Source organism: Pollachius pollachius (genome assembly GCF_949987615.1).
Source record: "Pollachius pollachius genome assembly, chromosome: 7".
NCBI lineage: Eukaryota > Metazoa > Chordata > Actinopteri > Gadiformes > Gadidae > Pollachius > Pollachius pollachius.
Window position 1 is genome coordinate 12,907,346 of NC_136940.1, and position 22,182 is coordinate 12,929,527.

A 22,182-nucleotide genomic window follows, 5' to 3' on the forward strand; every position below is an offset into this window, starting at 1 on the left:
ATGGATTGATCCTGTTGATTGCTGGTGAGCCCTTACCGCCAGACAGTACCAGATGTGTTACTTTTTTATGGCACACTGACTAAAGAATACTGAGGCAGTATGAATGCAGATGTGTGTTAATTCTGGTGGCTCCCACATGTACCCCCACAGACACTGGAAGCTGCCATTTTGAAAAGTCAAGCTAATAAGGAATTCAAAACAATGAGCCCCCCTAACCTCTTGATGTTGCTGTAGCGATAATTCCGAAGCCTCATTTTGGTGTAGAATAGGCTTAGTCTTTATGGACAGACTTTTTTTATGAATGATAACTCGCTAGGCTCATAGAGAGGAATGTTCCGTCCTCTCTGATTAGCCTTCCAGAGAGCTGGGAGATGGATACAAGAGTCATAGTACATGTGGGTGGCCCTTCCAGAACATGGACACCTATGCATGCATATGCATACACACACACAGACACACACACACTCGTACGGCCACACCAAACGCGCTACGCGCCTAACCTGCCGCTTGATCATTGTGTGTCACAAAAAGGGTTAAACACGCCTAACGCAGCTAGATGAGCCCACCCAAAACTTATTTTCCCCCGCTATTTCTCTTTTGCTCCACAAACGTGGCTGAGATCACCACCATCGCTACGTTGTATTTGTTGTGGGAGTCTGAGGAACATAGGAAACCCAAAGCACACACTGAAACGATGACTTGGTCGTCGATGTTCTTCTTACTGCTTCTGTGTAAAAAGTTCAATTTTTTTAACTCCGTGTGGAGGTGCGTTGGGCGCGTTAGGTGCGTAAAAGCGCGGCTAATGCACTGCTATAGCACGTGAAATGAATACGCGCCTAAACCAATGGTTCGCTATGCAAAAATGCCGATTTTCTACGCCTCTTACGCACGTAACGCGTTTGGTGTGGCCGTAGCTTTAGACCCCCCTACTCCAGCGGAAGAACCACAACCAGAGATAGAGAGAGAATGGGCTCTTTGGCTTCTTTGAAGTCAACATATCTCCAGCAAATCCTATTCTGAGGAATTCCACATGGAAACCCAGGGTGAGAACAAAGAGAGGAACAACAAGTTGACCCGTATGTTTGGGGGCGCCAATGCTGTGTTGAAACAAAGTTCTGCTGATTTACCCGTCAAGTATGACCTGAATTGTTATGGCTACACCAGGTGTCGTCAGACCCAAAGGAGCCCATAGAGTATGCGTTAAACACATTGTTGAAACATTTTCAAACAGGAAAAGGGGCTCAACCTGTTGTTTTGACATAGCTGTGGTTTTTATATTTTTATTTTGTGCGTTCTGCCCAGAAACAACAAGCCAGAGTGGCCAATCACAATTGTTGAAATGTAACATGTGAAGTATGTATTTCAAGCTGGTAATATGCTGGTATCCACTCTATGATGGACAATGTTTTGGAAGTTTGTATGAGGCATCACTCTTGCTTACATGCAGCACCTATCAGACCCTCAGACTACACGCGAAGACCTACTTAAAAAAATACACAAAATGTAAATATTAGCCTGGTTAGCTCAACTTCAGTGATATTTTTCACCTTTCCAGGTGAAAAAGGATGGCTACATTCAATTATCCATAGCATCTCATATACAGACTGTTCTAATTAAACTAAACAAGGACACAAAATGTACTTCTTAATAATACCGTTATTTACTGCTCAATACATGTTGATTTGACGGTTTGTGTACTGGCATGTTTGAGTGTGTGTGAGTGTATGTGTGTGTATTTAGAATAGAAAGAGAGATGTCCATGAAGCCCTGTGTGTAAGCGGTTGCTTTCCATTTATCAATGACAATGTATTCCGTGGGTTTATCGCAATGGTAGATGGTTTGAGTGGAATGGGGTTGGGTATAATCTAAACCAGAGACATTTTCAATGTGTTAACTGTGAAGTCGGATTAGTGATTTGTTTGCAATTTACCATCACGTTAAGTTCTGGACACCTCGATATAACCTCAGTGGGTCGCATAACAATGATTTCCCTGTTATTGAGTAGTGACTTGGTGTTCAAAGTCCACTCCAGAGGCAGAAAATATTCTCACCATATCAACTATTTTCCAGGCTATTACCATCTGAACAACCCTGACCCTAACCCCTGTTATTTCTGTCCAAGGGTTCAACAGGAGAAGCAGGGGTGTCCCCAGGTCAGGCTCCACCCGGGGAGAAGGTAGGTCAAATCTCTCTGCCTGAGAGACGCACAGACATGGGGGCACTCACTGCTTCCTGTCACCACAACAGCCAATGAGAGTGTTAACTCTCTTTCAAAAGCTGTTGTTCAACTTGCCAGATCAATGAATTAGCTATTTGTTCAGGCCTAATATTTTCTATTTTCGAGACATAATACAGTCAATACATTTTCAATGTAACTAATCATATGATATGGCCGGCAGATTTAGAATCTAAAATGATCCCGAATTCTTCAGTAATGTTTCAATTTATCATTCAGTTATTAATGTGTCATTCAATCACATTTACTTGTAACAAGCTAACGAGGGACTGCTGTTGCTCTCATTAGCAAAAGGTCAGGGGCTTCGCGTGCCGGGTGTTTGCTCTTAGCTACTAGTATTTGGCTTTGAAAGTCGTTTTCGTGTATCATCTGGTCCAGATTACACTTTTATAAGTGTGTCCCCTGTGTTTGATCCATGATTGTAGGACAGGCCTCTAAATGAGCTCTGTATGATTCTGTTTCAAGGGCGACAAGGGTCATCCAGGTTTGCCCGGTATGGATGGATTTCCAGGCCCATCTGTAAGTTTCAATGTCTCATTAACTTTAACTTTAACTTTTTTTTTTTTGATTAACTTTACTTTTTTTTTCAATGCACTTAAAGTGCCAGTGGGAAGGCTAGAGGATATCTGTCATGGAGAACTCACACTACCGTCTGTGTTGAATATGTTTATTGGATGTAAGGAGCACTTATCTATTGTCTGTCTTCTTTAAGCTCATCTTCCTAGCTTAGCATTGGTTAGGTTCTAAAGGGATGTTTGGCCAAACTCTGGCCTCAATCCAAATGGGAGTTCAAAGGATGACTCAAAAAGGAACTCTGGGTGCAGGGGTCAGGTCATTTATCGACAGGCCTGCTGTGTTGTGCCACTTTGGATGGATGGATGTTTATCTCTGTCTAGTCTTCTTACACACACACACACACACACACACACACACACACACACACACACACACACACACACACACACACACACACACACACACACACACACACACACACACACTCACACACACTCACACTCTGACACGATGAAGATAAGCATCTAAATAATGTAGTAGACATAAGCATAAATATACTATTTGTCTTGAACAAACATGGCTTTACACCCCTCATCCCACGATCAAGTAATCCATGCCCCTGTGTCAGCTGCTAGGTATGCAGGTGGACTGTGGCTCTAGGTCTGTGGTGTCAGCCTGCAGGGCCTCATGTCCGGCGTCCACATGATGTCTCCCCCAGGAGGTAGAATGGGTCTGCGTGGGGGTTTAGAATAGGTTAGTGTTTGCTGGAGCTGAACCTGATATTTCCAGCATATGTGCCCCCTCTGAGAATTTTGGAGAGGAAATGAGTGAGCAACCCAAGTCCCAGATCTTCCTACCCCCAGGAGGGCCCTTTTTATGAAGTGTTGAGGTTTAGGTGCCAGTAACGCTCAGTGGAGCAGACACTTTATTTGTACGGAATGTTTCTTTATTTTAAGCAAGGAAGACCCCAACCAGCCTGTCCCCCAAGCCTGGCATATCTACTAGGGCTGGCCCGAACACTTCATTTTAAGTTTTGGATATTCATTAAGTTTCCAAACTGATCATTGTTCAGTGTTATTATCAGTCAAAATAACACTGTTGTTATCAGTGTTATTTTGACAATGCAAAAAAACAATATAAAGTCAGTGTCTTTTGGATCCACTCATCAGTCCGAGTTCAACTTGGTTACGGCAGAATTTCAATGGTCTAAAAGTTTCTGAAGACATGCGGTTTCCAAAGTATGAGAGTAGGCCTACCTCAGATTATCAGAAAGCAAATTGGTGGTTTGAACATTGGCAACGTTTTGAATCAATTTAACGACAAGACAAGTGCTGTTTACGTGCTGATAAATCACACTGGTGTGGGGGACGAATCGCCATACAAGGAAAAACATTGCTTTCTGTTCTGTTCATGTTTAAATAACCAACACATCATTATTAATAGGTAGAGCTTTTGGAGTATTTTGACCTCCAAAAGCTGCTAAATACGTTCATTATCAAAACCCTTCTAAAACTCTTAACACACAGTGGCTGGGGGGGAGGGGTTGAAATAATAAAAAGAAAATATCTGAACGCTGAATTGAGATTTGAATACTAACCTAACAAACAAATATAAGAATTTTCTAATATGCAGACAAAGCCCAAATATTAGAATATTCTGTTGATGACTCCCATGTTTGAAATAAGGATGGGGGAAAAAGGGGAGAGAAGAAACTCACAAGAAATGTATCCTTTGTTTGTCGTGCAGAAATTAAGCTCTGTAAGATCTGTAGCACAGGGTAATAGCTAACCAGTCTCTATTTTAAATAAACCTCCTTTATGTTGTGTGTTTTATAATCCGTAGATATTCCTATTTTGATGGTGCTTTGCTGGGTTGTCTTTAGGGATATCTTCGCTGCATCTGTGCATTGTGTATGAATGCAACAGACCGAAAGCCAGCTTGGGTCCCGGTTTTGTCCCTTTTGTAGAAGAGGATCAATTTGCTTCTAATGGATAACCTGGAATGTAGTGTCCTGTTGGCTAAGCTTTGTTAAAAATAATTAGAGATAAGAGAGAGACACACACACACAAACATACACACACACACACACACACACACACACACACACACACACACACACACACACACACACACACACACACACACACACACACACACACACAACCATTAACCTGTGTGTACTCTGTATGCAGCTCCATATGTATTCATGTAAATATATTGTGTACTTGCAAGGATTTATTTGATTACATTAGAGATTTTATTGTACATAAGCTATATAAACTGACCCCCCAGCATATGTCATAGGCCCACCTTCTAGACAAAAGAAGATCTACATCATACATAGAGCATTTCATTATATATTTGTATAGGATTGAATAGGCTTCACACTGGCATGTAGAAAGTCATTGCATTTCTAATTCTAACACAAGACAGGTACCTTTCACCAACCAGAGACCCTAGACTCCTCAGGTCTTGTTGCCTTAGCATTTTCATGCTAGAAATACACTTGTGTGTGTACAAACACACCCACCTATATAGAGCTCTGCTCCAGTGTTATGTATGGCTATAATCTATTTTTTGTTCACCATACGCAGGATTGACATTTATATTATTTGTTCTGAAAGGAACATGTTTTTGAGGGGACGTTTTTCTCCTTTTAAATTGTTCCCACAACTACTCTTGATAAACAGCAGGTTAGATATTGACCAATAAAGTGATGTTTCCCTTCGCCATCATTTAAAGTATACACCGCAAATCACGTTGCTCCTTTGTTTTGTTTTGTAGCAATATATAATTGATACATTCATACATCATACATTTAACTAGTTTGAATAACTTTTTAATCTTTTTGTCTGTTTAGAGTTAGATGTTTATGTTGTTTTAAAAATGTTTACGCAGTTTTTAATACATTTACTCTGATTTTGTCTTTAAGGGTCCTAAGGGATATTCAGGGCCCCCAGGTCTGCCAGGAAAACAAGTATGTAGTGTGTGCATTTGTGTGTTTCGGTGTATGTGTTTACGCCTATGTGTTGGGGTACTGTTATACAAACTAAATAGATTGTGTTTAAACTGAGTCCCATGCATGGTTTATAGGGCTGGCCCGAATACATAATTCCAAGCTTGGAATATCCACTATGTTTATTTTAACCTATTAAGAATGTTTAAATATTCATAGAAAGAGAATATAATTGTTTTAAAGTGTAATTCTCGCGAAAATTAAACCCAGGGTCTTTGTTTTGGCATGTATAACGATCAAATAAGCCCTCCCGATACTTTTTTCATTGAAAATCGAGTATAGAGTTTGCCAGGGCAATGTTTGGCTTCCATGTTATTGGTTAGGGGCACAGCGAGCGCTTCCAAATCTGCCTTTTTTAACCACTAATATTGCTCAAAACAGCACCAAACCTCTGCAGTAGCATGATTAGGTTACTACACATAAAACGAAGCATCAACAACTTAGTTAGCGCACCGGGAGTTTATAAAAAAATACTGTTTTCCAGGTCCATGTTTCCAGGAAGTCCACACAAGTCAAATACCGTCTACCGTTAATAATATAATAGAGGCGCCAACAAATTTCACTTAACATTCTCCCCTCTCGATACTTGGCTGTTTTAAATTTGTTTGCGTCTCTATTATATTACAAGTCGTAATCGACTTGTGTGGACTTTCTGGAAACATGGACCTAACGGTAAGGTACAGACTTGGAAAACAGTATTTGTTAGGGTGCAATCACACTAGGCCATCTGTACCGTGCCTAAGTCTGTTTGACACCTGTACCGTACTCAAGTACGATTGCCCCCCCCCCACCCCCTGCTGTGCCGCTGGCCTGTGCTCACACTAGGCATCTCAACTGGGCCTGAGTACGGTTGCCTCATGTACATACGTCATCACGTTGTAATATGCCATCACCATGCGTCCGCTGCTTAGAAGAACAACAGAGTACACAATTTACACTTTATTGACTTTGTTGCTTATTTCGAGCCGTTCTACTCAGATACAGCCCTCTCTCACTGAGCGTTTTCACATTGTCAAATATGCCGTTTTATGCACGCCTTTTTTGCGGCACGGTCCGTGCGTTTACACTCCCCGAGGTAAATTGCCTGCTTGAGCTAGACCCCTAATTTATCCTCCCGGACCCTGCACACATTGGCAGATTATTGGGTTTCATTCTTTTGTAAATGCAACGGGGGGGGGGGGGGGGTGTTGCTGTGCTGTCTCCACAGAAAAACTGCAGCGATATGATCATGAGCAGTTCTCACTGGAGAGAAAGTGAAATCCGCGAGCTGCTGATCATGTGAGAGAAGGTGATGCAGTCGTATTAAACAAAGACGTTGAAAGATCTATCAGAGGAACTGTCCTTACGAGGCTTTTGTCGGGATATAAAACAATGGGTCAGCAAAGTAAAGAATATGTTGGCATTTTTGCACTTGTTAATAGTTAATCGCGTTTGTAGCCTACCCTCAGACGTGAACTTATTCTTGCATGCGGGTGTCTTCATTCATAAAAAAAATAAAAACATGCAAATTATTCTAAAGAGGTCTAGAATCCGTGGGCATCCCCGCCTTCTCCAGTGAACCAAGAAAGCCTGCGCCGTGACGAACGGGGGATTTTTGATCAAAAACTCAACTTCACTATCGCACCAACGTGAACCCTCTCGTGAACCGCTTGCCACCATGTTTATTGTTTAATGGGAAAGAAGGGTTGCATGGACTCATGAGCATCTTTACCGAATTGAACTGTACTTGAGTACGGTTGGTGTGCTCACACTAGCCAAAACGATCTAGACTTTAGGGGCACAGAGGTGTCAAAAAGACTTGGGCACGGTAAAGATGGCCTAGAGTGAGTGCGCCCTTAATAAACTCTGGCTACGCAAACTAAGTTGTTGATGCTTCGTTTTATGTGTAGGGACCCTAATCATGCTACTGCAGAGGTTTGGTGCTATTTTGAGCAATATTAGTGGTTAAAAACTGCAGATTTAGAAGCGTTTGCGGTGCCCCTGACCAATAACATGGAAGCCAAACATTGCGCCGGGCAAACTCTATACTCGATTTTCAATGAAAATAATGTATCAGGAGGGCTTATTTGATCGGTGTGCATGCCAAAACAAAGACCCTCGGTTAAATTTTCGCCAGAATTACACTTTAGTTCAATAAACAGGGCTCATCACCCTGGCTGAATAGGAACGGGGAAAGACTACTGCTGCTGATTCGCGTTTTTATCAACTAATTGTTATTTTAATAACGCAAAAAGCTAAACTACGATATCATGAAGGATTGCTCAGGATTGCATGGACGTAAGTTGCTTTTGGATCCGCTCTTCGGCCAGACTCCGACCTTTTTAAAATCTAAGCCCATAAACCCAACAAATTCCTGGGGAATTTTTCTTCATAAAATAACAACAATGAAGCATTCAAATACCGAATTGAAATTTGAATCCCTACCCAACTAATTAATATCCCAATATTCTAATATTTGGGCTCAGCACTAATGCTTACAATCAGTTTCAAGTATTAAAATGTAATGTAAACACGGGTACATGAGTAGAAAGTACATTCTGGGTTTACTGGCACTAGTCTGCCCTAGCCAGAGAGTTGCAAGAATAGAAGGGGACCAAACACTGCTGGTTTTATTCAATGTTTGGTCGGGAAGAGCTGTTTCTCCTCTTTCGCCTCTTATAAATCCATATAATGTCTCTAACTCTCTTTCTCCTGTGCTTCAGGGTTCACCTGGAATCCCAGGCAAGGCAGGGGCTGCAGGTTACCCTGGCAGGCAGGTGCAGTGAAATAAACCATCTGATCCATCCCTCCATCCATCCATCCTCCTCACATCCATCTATCCATCCTCCTCACCTCTCGTCTTTTATTCACCTTCCATCCATCCTTTATCAAACCATCCATCCCTCTATCCAGCCCACTGCCTTCTCTGATTGTTCCCTACTCCTATCTAATTTATTCCGACACAGAACACAACAACACAATATTTTGATTTTATATACAGTATATCCACTATACACATTCACTTGAGTAAAGAGGGACCTAAGTGCCTCCACCCTTTGAAGCTGTATTAACCATGCTTTCACTCACAACTGCCCTAAAATGTTTGTAAAATAGATTAAACAAAACTAGATCAACAAATGCAATATTTCTGACTTCATACTCTTTAGATTATGTGTTCTTGAAGTTTTACTTTTGACCAGTAAAGTCCTCTCCAATAGCTTCCTTTAACCAAGAGCTCCAGGGTCTTGCCCTCTGCTCTGTTCAAGCGTGCAACACCATGAGGAACAACAAGAAAAAACAACCCTCCTCAACCGGCTCTCCTCTTCTGTTGCAGGGCTTGGCAGGGCCAGAGGGCAACCCGGGGCCCAAAGGTGTCCGCGTAAGTACAGCCCATTTACCAAGGGGCCTCTCCACTAAGCTGAGCCGGAGTGAATGCTTCATTTCCTGAAGGCATTAGGAAAATGTCAGGTGTGTGTGTGTGTGTGTGTGTGTGTGTGTGTGTGTGTGTGTGTGTGTGTGTGTGTGTGTGTGTGTGGTGGGTGGGTTGATGGCTGTGTGGCTGTTTGGTGGTCTGGTGTGTGTGTGTGGTGTGGGCTGAAGGTATTAGGAAAATGTCAGATGTGTGTGTGTGTGTGTGTGCGTGTGGTGGGTGGGTTGATGGCTGTGTGGCTATCTGGTGTGTGTGTGTTTGGTGTGGGCTGAAGGTATTAGGAAAATGTCTGGTGTGTGTGTGTGTGTTTGTATGTGTGTGAACTCAGGACTCCTCTAGTGAGGGATTGGAAATGGGAGTGGGCTGTGGGCCTTTTGGGTGGGGAGTGGGGGGGTTATCTTTGTTCAAATATCCCATGGCTGCTCTCACTGCAAAGTCATATCACAAGAAAGGCAGGAATGCTGTGCCAAACACGAAGAAGAGGAAGAGGAGGAGAGATATTAGTAGAGTCATGGCCGCCATATGAGGATATGAATCCTGAAGGTATGCCGGGGGAACAGAAAAGGGGGGTTAGGATCGTGATGTAGCAATAAAGAATAAGAATAATATAATAGTGGGATTTACTTCCTGATGGTAATACAGCAATATATAAGAAGAAGAGGGATCTGCTTCCTGATCATAATATAGAATAAGAAGAGGGATCTGCTTCCTTAATTTAATCCAGCAATATAGAATAAGAAGAGAAATCTGCTTCCTTATTGTAATATAGCAATATAGAATAAAAGGGGGAATAAGAGGGATCGGCTTCCTGATGATAATAGAGAAGGTGAAAAATATAGGGACACACAAAATATGACTAGAAGTGTATGTTGTAGTGATGCAATGACTTCATTCAAGGAATTGTTACAGAGCTGGGTTTACTGGTTCAATACGGTTTACTGTGTCGATTGGGTGTACCAATGTATCAAAGAGGTCGTCCAAAACTTTTGTTAAAATACCATGAGGAGAGATGCCAACAGCTTTAGGTCAGGTGGTTTCTGAGACACCTAAAATATGTCTATTCAGAATATCTTTACCAATGCGTCTTTCTGCTGCCGTTTTGAAGTCCCCTTGATGAATAAAGTCACATTCACTGAGACAGTTTAAGTTAAATTGTTTCATTTTATGAGCTTTTGCCTGTATAGCTTGTACAGCTAACTGTTTGGTTGACCTGGTCCGGCATTCTGATTTCACAGAAGACTTAAACAAGCTCCTTCAGTCTGATAGGCCAAGAACAGGAGAGCGGCAGCAAGATAGAGAGAGAGATAAAGAGAGAAAGTGAGAGAGGGAGAGAGACTGTATAGTTTCTTCTTCCTTCTCTCGTAAAAAGCAATCTTCCTGTTAAGATTATGATGTGCACAGAATTGCACAATACTATGCCATACACACCAGTAGAGGCTTCTCCAGTGTAACATGGGGTTCAATTGGAGAGAGGAGGAAAGTCCTCCTCTGAGTGGGTGTGACTAGCTAAGGGATCTGTATCCCGCCTACTTCTATTCACAAATAATCTTGAGCCCTGGCTGCGCTATGAACCAATAAGCAGGAGCCCTGGCTGTGGAGTAGCCCGGAGGGAGGGGTTATCCCCTCACGTCTAGGCTACGAGAACCAACGAACCCGCTCAGTTGCATGCCTCGTTTCCACCAAGCTGTGCGCTACTGTTCGTTGCGGAACAGTGCGGCCCTGTTCGCTTATATTGGCGTTTTCGTAGCCCGCGGCCGTGCTGCCTGCGGCCGGGCTGCGGAGCCTCAAAGCCTGCGGCCGGGCTACCCTCAGTGAGCTGTGGAGCCCGCACAGAGGATTGACTTGATCTATAAATGAAGTCCCTCTATCTTAATTGGCTTAAAGGGGACATATCATACCACCAGGTGTGAGTGGGATTAGCCATTACAAGCCGTTTTCAAAATGTGCAGCATTTTTGACATCACAGGTGGGCGTGTCCACCTAGATGTGTGACGGATAGATGAGCAGTGTTTGCTAGTCTACTGGGTAGGCTGGTAGACTGATCTATCCAGCACACATCTAGATGGACATGCCCACCTGTGATGTCACAATGCTGCACATTTTCAAACCTGCTTGTAATGGCTAATCACACTCACACCTGGTGGTATGATATGTCCCCGTTAACACCATGACCAACATTCTGAAACAACCATTAACATCCACATTTGCCTCAAACAATGTTAGGCTTACAGCCCATTTAAATAGTTGTGAAATAATGTTCATGTTGTTCTTTCAATTGTTTGTTACTCTGACCGTTCTGTTTGATATTGTGGAAAGGATATTAGTGAATGATTCAAGCATGATGCATTTTAAATGGCATCACTTGGTTTTGTGTCTTCATTTTTCTTAAAAATTTTTTAGCTGAAAATAAACATAGCCAAATTACAACCAAAAGCTTCTGTCATTGAGGGCAAAAATAGGCCCAATGATAGGCCCAGTTTTTTTAATTTAGTTTCACAAATCAAGAGTGGGCCTGATTTGACTAATTGGCTTTGCATCCTTTCCTTCTGCCCTTGTAGTCCAATACATGCTGCCCACCAGCTTTCAAAGTACAATGCTGCCACTGGTGGATTTGTATCAATTCACATAATTATCCCACCCTGCTATTTTGTAGTTCACCAAAAAACCCTGAAACAACTTCAGTCTCACATACTTATGCCACCATATGCCACTAACAGTGCAAGCAGGCCAGTGGCATTTGAGCGTGCAGTCCTTCCTCCCTCACTTTAAAAACAACCAGCCGCCACTGATACACACACATGATGGACTGGTCTTATTTTTGGATATCTCTACCAGAAACTAACTATTATTCTTGCTGTATACACTTAAATTGTTCAGGGTTGAAAGTGACCAGGACAAATATTTGATCCAAAATAATATTTCAGTGGTAAACCAACAACCAAAGGTTAACCACTGGGCCCCCATCAAACATCAGTTTAAACTTCACATGCTATACATGCCATGCCCTCCACAGGGCCTCATCAAAACTTGAAGCCTCTTCAGGTGATTTCCAGGAGACTGGATACCTCTCAGTGAATCACTCTCTCTCACAGTAGGGTTAGTGAAAAAGAAAGCAGGAGAAGAAATCTGGTAAACTAAATAGAAACGTTCTCATCGGATTCTCAGAGGAATGTCTATAGCGAACATAAACGTAATCACTGCTGACCCAAATGAGAAATTTGGTGTCCTCCGGCACCCAAAGTCCGCCCATAGTCTCTTGTACATCTCTTTTACAGTTTTGTTCAAACAAGGAACACTTATTATTTATTTTTTCCTAACCGGGGGGCACAAGAGATTTTCCTAAATATCAAACTGCACAGCCGTCATTCCATCAATTTCCATTAATTTCCATCACACATTCCAGGTCATCTGAACATGTCCTTGTAAATTCCATTCAATTAATCCTGCATTCCAGTTGTATTCCTGTGCTCGTAAATATTGGCCAAACTTCAACAGTTTTGGAAAATGGTCACTCCAATGCTATTGCTGAATATGGACAGAATTTGCTACCTGCTCCAACATGAAAGCTTAAACACACCATCCCATGCTTGCTAGCATTTCCTCAAGTACCTCATTGTTATTTCTCATCGATGTCAAGCTGCAGACATGAATAATGAATTAACAATATTCACCATGAATGATATCATACCCCTATCTTAATAAATAGCTATGTCATACCCCTACCTTTAGAAATATTGGTATCATACCCCTATCTTAATAAATATTGATATTTTACCCCTACCTTCATAGATATTGATATTGTACCACTACCTTAATAAATATTGATACTGTACCCCTGTCTTAATAAATATTTATCCAACCCCTACCTTAATAAATATTAATATTGTACCCCAACCATGATAAATAATGTTATTATATGCTACACGTGAACCTCCTAAGATGACGCAATTTGATTGGTTCACTATCTCGGGATATTGGGCAATATCCCATGATTGAGTTCTCAAACTCAGGATATTGTTTTCATCAAAAAATGTTGTCTCGTCACGCTAATAAAAACAAATAAATCGTTAATAAAAACAAATAAATCCCGGCAAAAAGTGTTATCTTGTTTAATTTTTAATTGTTAAATATCATACTGTAGAAGAATAGAGGAAACAATTAGATATGGTTTTACCTTGTTCTGTTTTTATCCCACTCCCTGCCAGAGCTTTATCTCTAGCCCCACTGTTAGTTGATGACACCTTTTCACAATGACAATTTTCGCCCTGCCCTCACCCTCCTCCCTGCCAGACCTTGGTTTTTAACCCCCCACTTTTCCAAAGGATTTGATGAAAGTGCAACTGAGGGGTTGATATTAGCACCAAATGGCCCATTGTTTGTCTTACAATCTTCCTAGAGATCTCCCCCACAGATCTACCACAGTCTTACCCAAGTACCGCCAATTGTTCAACTTAGAGAAGGCAGTTTGTGTTTTATATTTTTTTTTATTGGTTACCCAATAGGGATCAGTGGGTTGCAATTTTTTTTGTGTTAATAGGTTATGATTGGAAGGCATCCAGCCTCATCCTTAAAAAAAAACGGAAACAGAAAAATAAAGTAGAGGCTTCAAATGAGTATAGCTACAAAGAGTACAAAAGGTTGAAACTCCCCCCACTCTCCTCAAAGACTTGGTGTGGCCCAGCATCTTCCGGTCTTTGTGCCTAATGAGAACCCTTCTCTCTGTCAGGTGAGGCAGGGAACCGGTGATGGACAGTGGTTATAATTTCAGAAGATGAATGAAACAAACGCATCCTGAATCAATTTAAATATATACATATTAAACAAAATTCCCAGAATTTGTAGAATCAAAATTCATGACTGAGACACATATCTCCTTTATGAGACACATATCTGCTAAGTCATAATACAATTGCGTTGTTCTGGTTAGCGAGCAGTAGAGTGTAATTATAAAACAAGATAAATGGCATCATAAACCTGTCGTAATTTAATCTGGGTCTGCATAGAAAAAACTGTTACTGGTTAAAATCCTGTAGGCACAGTCCTGGGACATGTCACAAATCTCTTTGTTATCTTCCAGGGTTTCATCGGCCCCCCTGGTGTAGCCGGGCCCCCGGGATTGGAGGGCGAGAGAGTAAGTGACAAAAATATTAGTCACCCTTGTTGCTGTGTCTTTTACCTGATTACACCATGTCTTCACATGCTTTACATCAAAACGGATACTGTGTTTACGCCATGATAAAGGTCCTCTCAAATTTGGCTCCTCACTGACTACTCCCAGCTGTCTTCTAGCATTTTTAGATCGATTTTTGTTATAGTTAGGGGGAATAGCCCAAACTATGTTTTTAAGCAATTCTAAAACATTTCCGGAATTAGCTGCTGCCTTTCCTACAAAGCAATGTGATGCAGATGCATTGACATGAGGATGTTTTTCCAATAGGCCGAGAAGGCCAATAATCAAAATAAATTACCTATTCCTGCGAGATAATTAAAAATGTTTCCTCTATGTACTGATCCGTGAGAGCTTGTTAGCTTCCTGTTCCTTCCTCACCATATTTTAGGTCTAAGGAACCATCGGAAATCGTTACTTCCTATTTGCTCTTGTTATTGATTGTTAACTGAAGAGATATCCATTGAAGAGACAAGTATCTAGTCAAAATGCCTTAGTTTCAAGCCTCAGCTTTAGCTTGATCCAGTGCCTGATGCTGAGTAATGTTTAATTAGTGGGGTTTCAACCCTGGAGGTCATGGGGATTCATATTGCTCTGTTCCTGTGCAGGGTGTTCCTGGTTCTGTTGGCAAGGCTGGGCCTAAAGGAAGACAGGTAAAGATACAGAGAACAATATGTATGCACATACAAAAAATATGGGGTCACATATGGGGAACATCAGTGAGGGTACGGTACAGGGGGAGAGGACAACCGTTCAGAGCCCCAGAGCACTGTGAACGTGTAGGGGTGTTTTCTCTATATTGTATAGCTTAGAAGCAGTTGCGTTGCTTTTTAAATGAATTTGATGTATTCAAATGATTCTTCCACTATAGGTTATATATACATTGTTCAATATACTTACTGTAAGTCACTTTCGTTAATAGTTAATAGTAGCAGAGATGGGGCAAGATGACTAGAATAAGAGCTCAGTAGGGTGCTACAGATTGATATTTAGAAACACACATTATTGCAATTAAAAAAAGTGGCTTTGGGTAGCTTTGCAGTGCTAAACAGGCAGTATTCTACTACAGTTATTTACTAAAATACTTAAAATATTTAAAACACAACCATCTATTTTTAAGCCAATCAGCGATTTAATTGATGCGGAAACCCGGGCAGTGCAGTTGAAGACATTTATACAATGGATTTATTCATAGAATTGTATTTATGTTTTTGACTTTGTTTTACCCATGCAGGGTTTAGTAGGTGGTGTAGGGGAGAGGGGCCCTCCTGGACCTGACGGTAATGAGGTTAGTCACATTGTTATCAATCCTAGTCCTTATCCATCTTTTTCCACCATGGCCACTATTTATCAATTAAAATGATAAACCATGCCCTCGTTTATCATTGACCCATCTCCTGGAAAACATTAACTCATACGCTCGTGCATTGAAAATGTTTCACAAAGAAAAATATGCCAAATAATGAATCATAAATGAAGATAGAAATGGTACTTGTCGTCTCATAATCATCCAAAGAGCAGATTATGCTAATCCATTATCCATTTTTATGCTATTTTTTCATGTTATTAATCATCCCCCTTCTCTTTTGATTATTCCCCCTCCCTCTCATGCTTATGTAACTTAAGAGGAACTCGAACAAAGCAGCCTCTTACCGTTTAGGGCCATTGCTGAAATGATACGTTAACTGGTCGAAAGGAAGGAAGAAAGAGGAGGAGGAAGATAATCACTGGGTGAACTTGGATATGCTTGAATCAGCCAGTCAGTGAGGAAATTTCTTTATTGGGCATGGCAATATGCTGCAAATGACCTGAAAAACATAACGTCTGGCTGCTTGTTCTGTCACAGATAAGAAAGTACTTTATTAAAAGACTGTTGTATGTGTACAACAGATGTATTGTACAAGGACAAGAGAAGACATATTTTTGGACACATTTACACTTTCTTTTGTTACCTGGACAAGCTCTGCATTTTTCCAAATTGGAACAAGCTTGTTGCTACCAGAAGTGCCCCAAGCACACTGCGACTTTCATATATTGGCAGACACTGAGGGCGAGGGGGGAGCTGTTATCAGGAAAAATCCTTAAGAGGTCTTGAACATAGAATAGCTGTGTTTAGGTAGAGTTTGTGCTTGAAGTGTAATTAATTAAGTAACTGCTAACTTTTTGCTGTTTCACAGGGGCCTGTCGGTGGGACTGGAATCAGTGGCTTTCCTGGTCTCAGGGTGAGTATTTATTAGATGTCTTCTATTTAATTTTGAAATGATGTCCACCTGTACAAAATAATTATAATTTCACATGACAAACATTTCTGAATTAATCAACAAGGGTATTCTCTGTCTCTCCTGTCTGCCGATTGGTTTCCTTAGGATCTCAAATTAAATCCATGTCTATGTACTTAATTCTCAATTCATGGTATTTTTCCATTCATCAGGTTTCTTTTGGTTGGCATATCTATTTGTCTTCATAGACTTATCTTTATATAGATCTGTCTCTATTCATCCCTCCCTCCCTCCCTCTCTCTCTCTCTTTCTCTCTATTTCTATATATAGATATATCTATATACATATAGGTATATGTAGTGATATAAATGGGATGGTGACTACCACAGATTTGTAGCGTATTTTTTCAGAACTGTTAAATCTGAGATGTCCTGTTATTGAAAAATAAAGCACCTCCAAGGAGCTTTACTGACCAGTCAGTCTAGTGTCTGAGGAACAGAGATTCCAGGAGGGTGTGAAGGTGCTGAGGGGATCTGTTTGATATTGCAGGGTGAGGGCGTAGAGGGACTTGTAGTTGAGAAGGAGGATCTGAATGGTGATAGGAACTTGACTGGGCTGAGTGGGTGATGCCAAGTGCTGTCAAGGTTTGGTGTGGGTAAGAACCCAGGCAGATTTGTACATACAATGACACCATCCAGGATACATCTACATAGCCTAGATTTTATGCATGTAAAAAACTGGCTGCCTTTCAGGCTTTTTGCTAAACTTCAAGGAACAAACAGAAATGGAAGAACAAATGGAGCATTTGGCTGGGTGTCAATGATGCCTACGTAGTGGAAGTAGCTACTCAGCATAGTGTTCACCCCAAGGGGTAACTTGATATTGCGCTGCCATCAGGCAATATATAGTGTGTGATCATATTCCACAAAAAGCCAAGAATAGTTATTTCACAATTGACAGGGTTCTCTGTACATCGGCTGTTTCCACAAGTTTTAAACTGTAGACAGAAATAAAGAAAGTGGTTTCCCATCAGGAGCATGACATGACCAGTTATGGGTTGTAGGGGCTAGCAGTGGTGGCAAGACGCATAGAAAGAAGCATAAAAAGTACTAGATTTAAAAAACAGTAAGCAATGATGCTACTTTTAAAGAGATGTAGGCAGTGGTGGACAATTTGATCATATCAAATTGTAATGTAACTGAACATCCAAGACAGCCTATTTAGTAGTTGGATCATTTCATTTTGACTGATACATGAAAGGATAATTTGCTGTTGGCAATAAACACATTTCAATCCTTTTGCTGATATACCTCAGCTCAGAGGTTTCCATTTCAATATTACAAAACTATCTCTGTGATATCTCAAGTCAACTGAAGGCTACAACTACCTGGAGACAGGAGAGACTGTGTTTGGTTCCCATGTTAATGACTATAAATGTTAATTAACTTATACATTTAATTATGCATATATTATATCCCAGAAAGAGGCCCTTTTCTATTCCTTTCCTTGACAGAGCATCATCTTTCCTAAACTTTTTTATATGAAGTTATTTCACTTGTTTAGTTTGTGTTACCAAACCACAGGTTACCACAGGTTTCATGCCACAGATCAAAAAATACATATCAGCTACATCACATACAGTATCTGCTTGTTAGCTGGCGGTTATTCAAGACTGTTTGACACAGTTGATGGCCAATTTAGTTTTCTAGGAAATAAAACCAAAGATTCATTTGATATATATCTATATATCTATATATATCAAACTAGGGTTTAACTACCTACGTGTGGTGGAGATCAGATGCATCTTGCCAATGGGTGACTCACAGAATGTTAACCAAACAGACATTCCTCACTGCATGGATGAAAATAAAGAGATTGTGTTGGGAGCCTTTGTTAGCCTTAAAAAGCATTTATTCTTCTCTATTTTATTGTGTGCTACGACAGGCTTATCTAATTGCATGTCTATCTCTATTGGACAAAAATTGGCATAAATTTGTTAGAATGTTTGATGTTAGATATTGGATGTTAACCATAGATCACACTAAATGTTTCCACTCCTTGTGTACCATTACTTTTTTTTCTGCATTTTTTCTGTTCCTTTTTGAAAACAGAAATAACACAATCATTTTGCCATGTTTCTCATCAACTCAAAGTTTGGTTTCTGGCAAATAATCATTAAACAGTCAAATGTCAGTGAGCAGTCTACTTACCCATCCCCTCAAAAGTTCCAGCGGAGATATAGACGAACTTGCCCCATGAACTGGAGTGCCCACTGGTGCCCAGTTTCAAAACCTCTGCAGTAAAAGTCTCTTGACCAGAGTAATGAGATCATCAGACACAGAACAAATTGAAGCACTGCATTGTTGGTGGTGATGGCTAGCTGCTGGACTATCAAAATGCAATATTGCCAAAGTTAAGCTTGCTGATTTTCTTTGAATTGCAAACAAAGTGCGATATATAGTTCTAAATGTACTCACACATCAGCTCAGCAAAAATTGTGCAGACCTTTTATGTGATTGTGTGTATGTGCATTTGTCTTCTTCTTCTGGCGTATGTCCTTAAACCTTCAGCTCTATTGAGGCGAGCCAGTCCTGCATCCTATGATCAAAGTCGATTAGACCACGTTCGCCATTCAGGGGGGCGGTGTTTAGTTAAAATGTCTTCCACAGTTGGTAGAGGGCCTAAAAAAAGCGTCCCACACCTTTCCTGGTGTTTGAGGGTTGTCTGCTGGCCAGGAATGTCTGTGGGGTCTTCAACTTAGTGATGTAGCTGAGATGGTTCCACTGACTTCCACTGGTCCCTCCATTTCGCCTTGACACCTCCAAGTGTCAACTTGGCAACCTTGGAGGTGTTGGCTGGTGTTGTGAGGAGCAGGACTGGGCGTGTTTGGCAAAGGGGCGCTGGGAACTGAGGCGCATGCGCTGTGGTGTGTCCTTGGCTATTTTGTGGAGGAGACGGGACTCCCTCGTCTGTGCCTTTCGAGCGAGAGGCAGCATTACTCCTTCTCGCCTGACCTCTGCAGGAGCAATTCCTCAGAGGACGGGCAATTGGTTGGAGTGGCTCATGCCTTTGCCGTATCCAGGTGTTGTATGAATGACAGTGTTCTGTAAAGCTTACGCCAAGGTATGTTGGGACGGGCTGGTACTGTAGCCGGGTGTTGTCAACCATGATGTTCATTTCGCGGGACGCTTCTTTGTTATAGAGGTGGAACATTGATGATACGGTCTTGTCACCACTAAGCCTGAGGCGCTGGTTCTTCAGGTATGAATACAGGATGTTCATGTCTTTAGAGAGGCCCTCCTCTACTGATTCCCAGGATGGCTTCTCAGTAGGATGGCCAGGTCATCTGCATAGTCGTACTTCCTTGATTGTGTAGCAGATAGGTCGTGGATGTAGATGTTGAACAGAATAGGTGCAAGCACTGTGCCTTGTGGGAAACTGTTCTTCAGCTTTCTCACCCTACTGCTTTGGCTGTTGCTGATTTGTAGCTGAAAGCTGCAGTTACTCAGCATCTCCATTATGAAGCTCACAATGTGCTTGTCTGTGAAAGTTTCCAGAAGCTTCATATGTTATCCGCGCAGCCAGACAGTGTCATATGCGCCTGTGAGGTCCTGAAAAATGGTGCCTGCCTTTTCTCCTGTCTGAAAGCTGTCCTATATGTCTTGGCACAGGACGGTCACCTAGTCTGTTGTTGACCTACTGCTTCGAAAGCCAGCTTGTTCTTTGGGCAGCTGGGGGTTGATCACTGGCTTGAATGGATCGCAGAGCAATGAGATGGGCTGGTATCCCTTGGGGTCATCGCTTGGCTTGTTTGGCTTCGGCAGGGCGATCAACTTGGCATGCGCCGGATATTTTGCAGCTCTGAAGGTTGGAGATATGTAGATAGGAAGGAGCGCAGCCAGTTGGTTGCCTTCTTGCCTTGTGTTTAATGTACTCCGGGTGGATGCTGTCAAACCTGGTGCGCTACCGATCTTCAGACGTTCGATGGCCTGTTTGATTTCTGGTGTTGTGAAATCACTGAATAGGTTGAAATTGCATCCTAGGGCCCTTAACAGCTCATGGACTCTCGCTAATGTTGTTCTTGCGAAGTCCTTGTCTGCATTAGAGAAGCAGCCATTACTTATCAGGAGTGACACAATGGAGTGTGCGGTGATGGGGCACTCTGCTTGGGTTGTTGACATTCCAGTCAGCTTGTTCATGGTCTGCCACGCCCGGCGGCTGGAGTGTGTGAAGTCGATTCATTTCCCAGTCTCTGTCCATCGTTGCCGCCGTTTCTTGTTGCCAACTTGGAGGCTACTCCTGCAGAGTAGATGGTCGGCTGCTTTGTCCCCGTCTACGCTGGCCTGTGCTTCTGCATTGCGAAATAGGTCTTAACATTCGTCATCCCAGCAGGGAACGTAGGTTTTGCGTTTACTGCGTGGGATGTTCTTTTTGGCGGCAGCCAGCAGCCTCCTGCAGTACGAGTCGTAGGCATCATTTAGGTTGTTGTGGCACGGGTATGTCTGACCTGCAGCTGCCTTGTTCACTAGTGCCGTAAAGCCTGCCCAGTTTGCCTTGCAGAAGTTCCATCTCTTGGCATCCCTGCCTTGCACTGGTTGGAACAGCGATGGAATGGTGATGGGATACGGTCGATTCTGTGACCGGGGATACATTTCCAGGATGTTTCTGACAGGGAGTGGCTGGTTGTTGTGCCATTTTGGAAATGGTTTCTCTCCAGATCTGGAGTGTTGCCTAAGCAGTAGAGGCCAAGTCTACCAGGAAGTCACCATCTGCGCTGGAGGTACTGTAGCCCCATTCTGTATTGAAGACTCCAGCGTACACGTCATGGACTGGAATATATGGCAGCGACGATGATATCAGTCTGCTTGGAGTTGGCTTGTAGATGTTGATGATGGTAATGTCTTGCACCTTCCTTATTCATAATACATTTTCTGACATTCCTATAGATGACCAGACGTAGCCATGACATGGTGTTTATTGGCAATGTTACCAGCCAGGGTATACCTAGGGACATTCAGGATGTTCTTGTTTAGTCCCCTGCAGTAGAATCACCGTCACATTGTTTATGCAGGCTATTTGTTCGAGGATGTTGGTTTTGGCGATGGTGAGGCCTTCAACGTTGAGCTAAAGTAGCGCTAACACTAGTGATATGGTCTGCAGACGTTGTGAAGACATCGGTTTCACTTAGGAGCATGCAACCTTGCAACTACTCTTAGCTACTTGTAGGGGGGCCACATAGAGGCTGCCTTCTTCCCTCCCTGCTTTTGTCTTTTATTGTGTTTTGCTCATTCACTCACCCACTCTCATAGGCGTCAATTCCGCTGGGGACGCGTCCCCACCAGTATTCGTCAAGATTCATTTTGAATCAATCAAGTCATTTTAGCCTGAATATATAGGTAAAAAGCACCAGAGCAGGTTGCTAGTACCACGGACAGTATCAGAACGATGACCTGTTGAACTAAATGTATGTGGTAGGCTACACCACGGGTTGCATCTGCAGACCACTGCCAAATAAATAAAGGTAAGACAAGGTATTTATTGCTTAGGATTTGCTGGTGCTGTGGCGAGGTCTTTTGTGTTTTTTTCACTCAAGCGGTCGGCTGTTTTAACTTGCAATTG

At 42.1% G+C, this 22,182-nt stretch overlaps 1 protein-coding gene across 2 annotated transcripts in view; it reads left to right on the forward strand.

The window, feature by feature from the left end:
* Positions 1 to 22,182, forward strand: part of col24a1 (collagen type XXIV alpha 1 chain) — a 187,719-nt gene that overhangs the window by 36,940 nt on the left and 128,597 nt on the right. For both annotated transcript variants that reach the window (XM_079740272.1, XM_079740273.1), the window contains 9 exons: positions 2,123 to 2,176; positions 2,702 to 2,755; positions 5,685 to 5,729; positions 8,471 to 8,524; positions 9,082 to 9,126; positions 14,255 to 14,308; positions 14,953 to 14,997; positions 15,579 to 15,632; positions 16,522 to 16,566. In XM_079740272.1, coding sequence (XP_079596398.1) covers positions 2,123 to 2,176; positions 2,702 to 2,755; positions 5,685 to 5,729; positions 8,471 to 8,524; positions 9,082 to 9,126; positions 14,255 to 14,308; positions 14,953 to 14,997; positions 15,579 to 15,632; positions 16,522 to 16,566 — 450 coding nt within the window. The remainder of the gene's footprint in view (positions 1 to 2,122; positions 2,177 to 2,701; positions 2,756 to 5,684; positions 5,730 to 8,470; positions 8,525 to 9,081; positions 9,127 to 14,254; positions 14,309 to 14,952; positions 14,998 to 15,578; positions 15,633 to 16,521; positions 16,567 to 22,182) is intronic.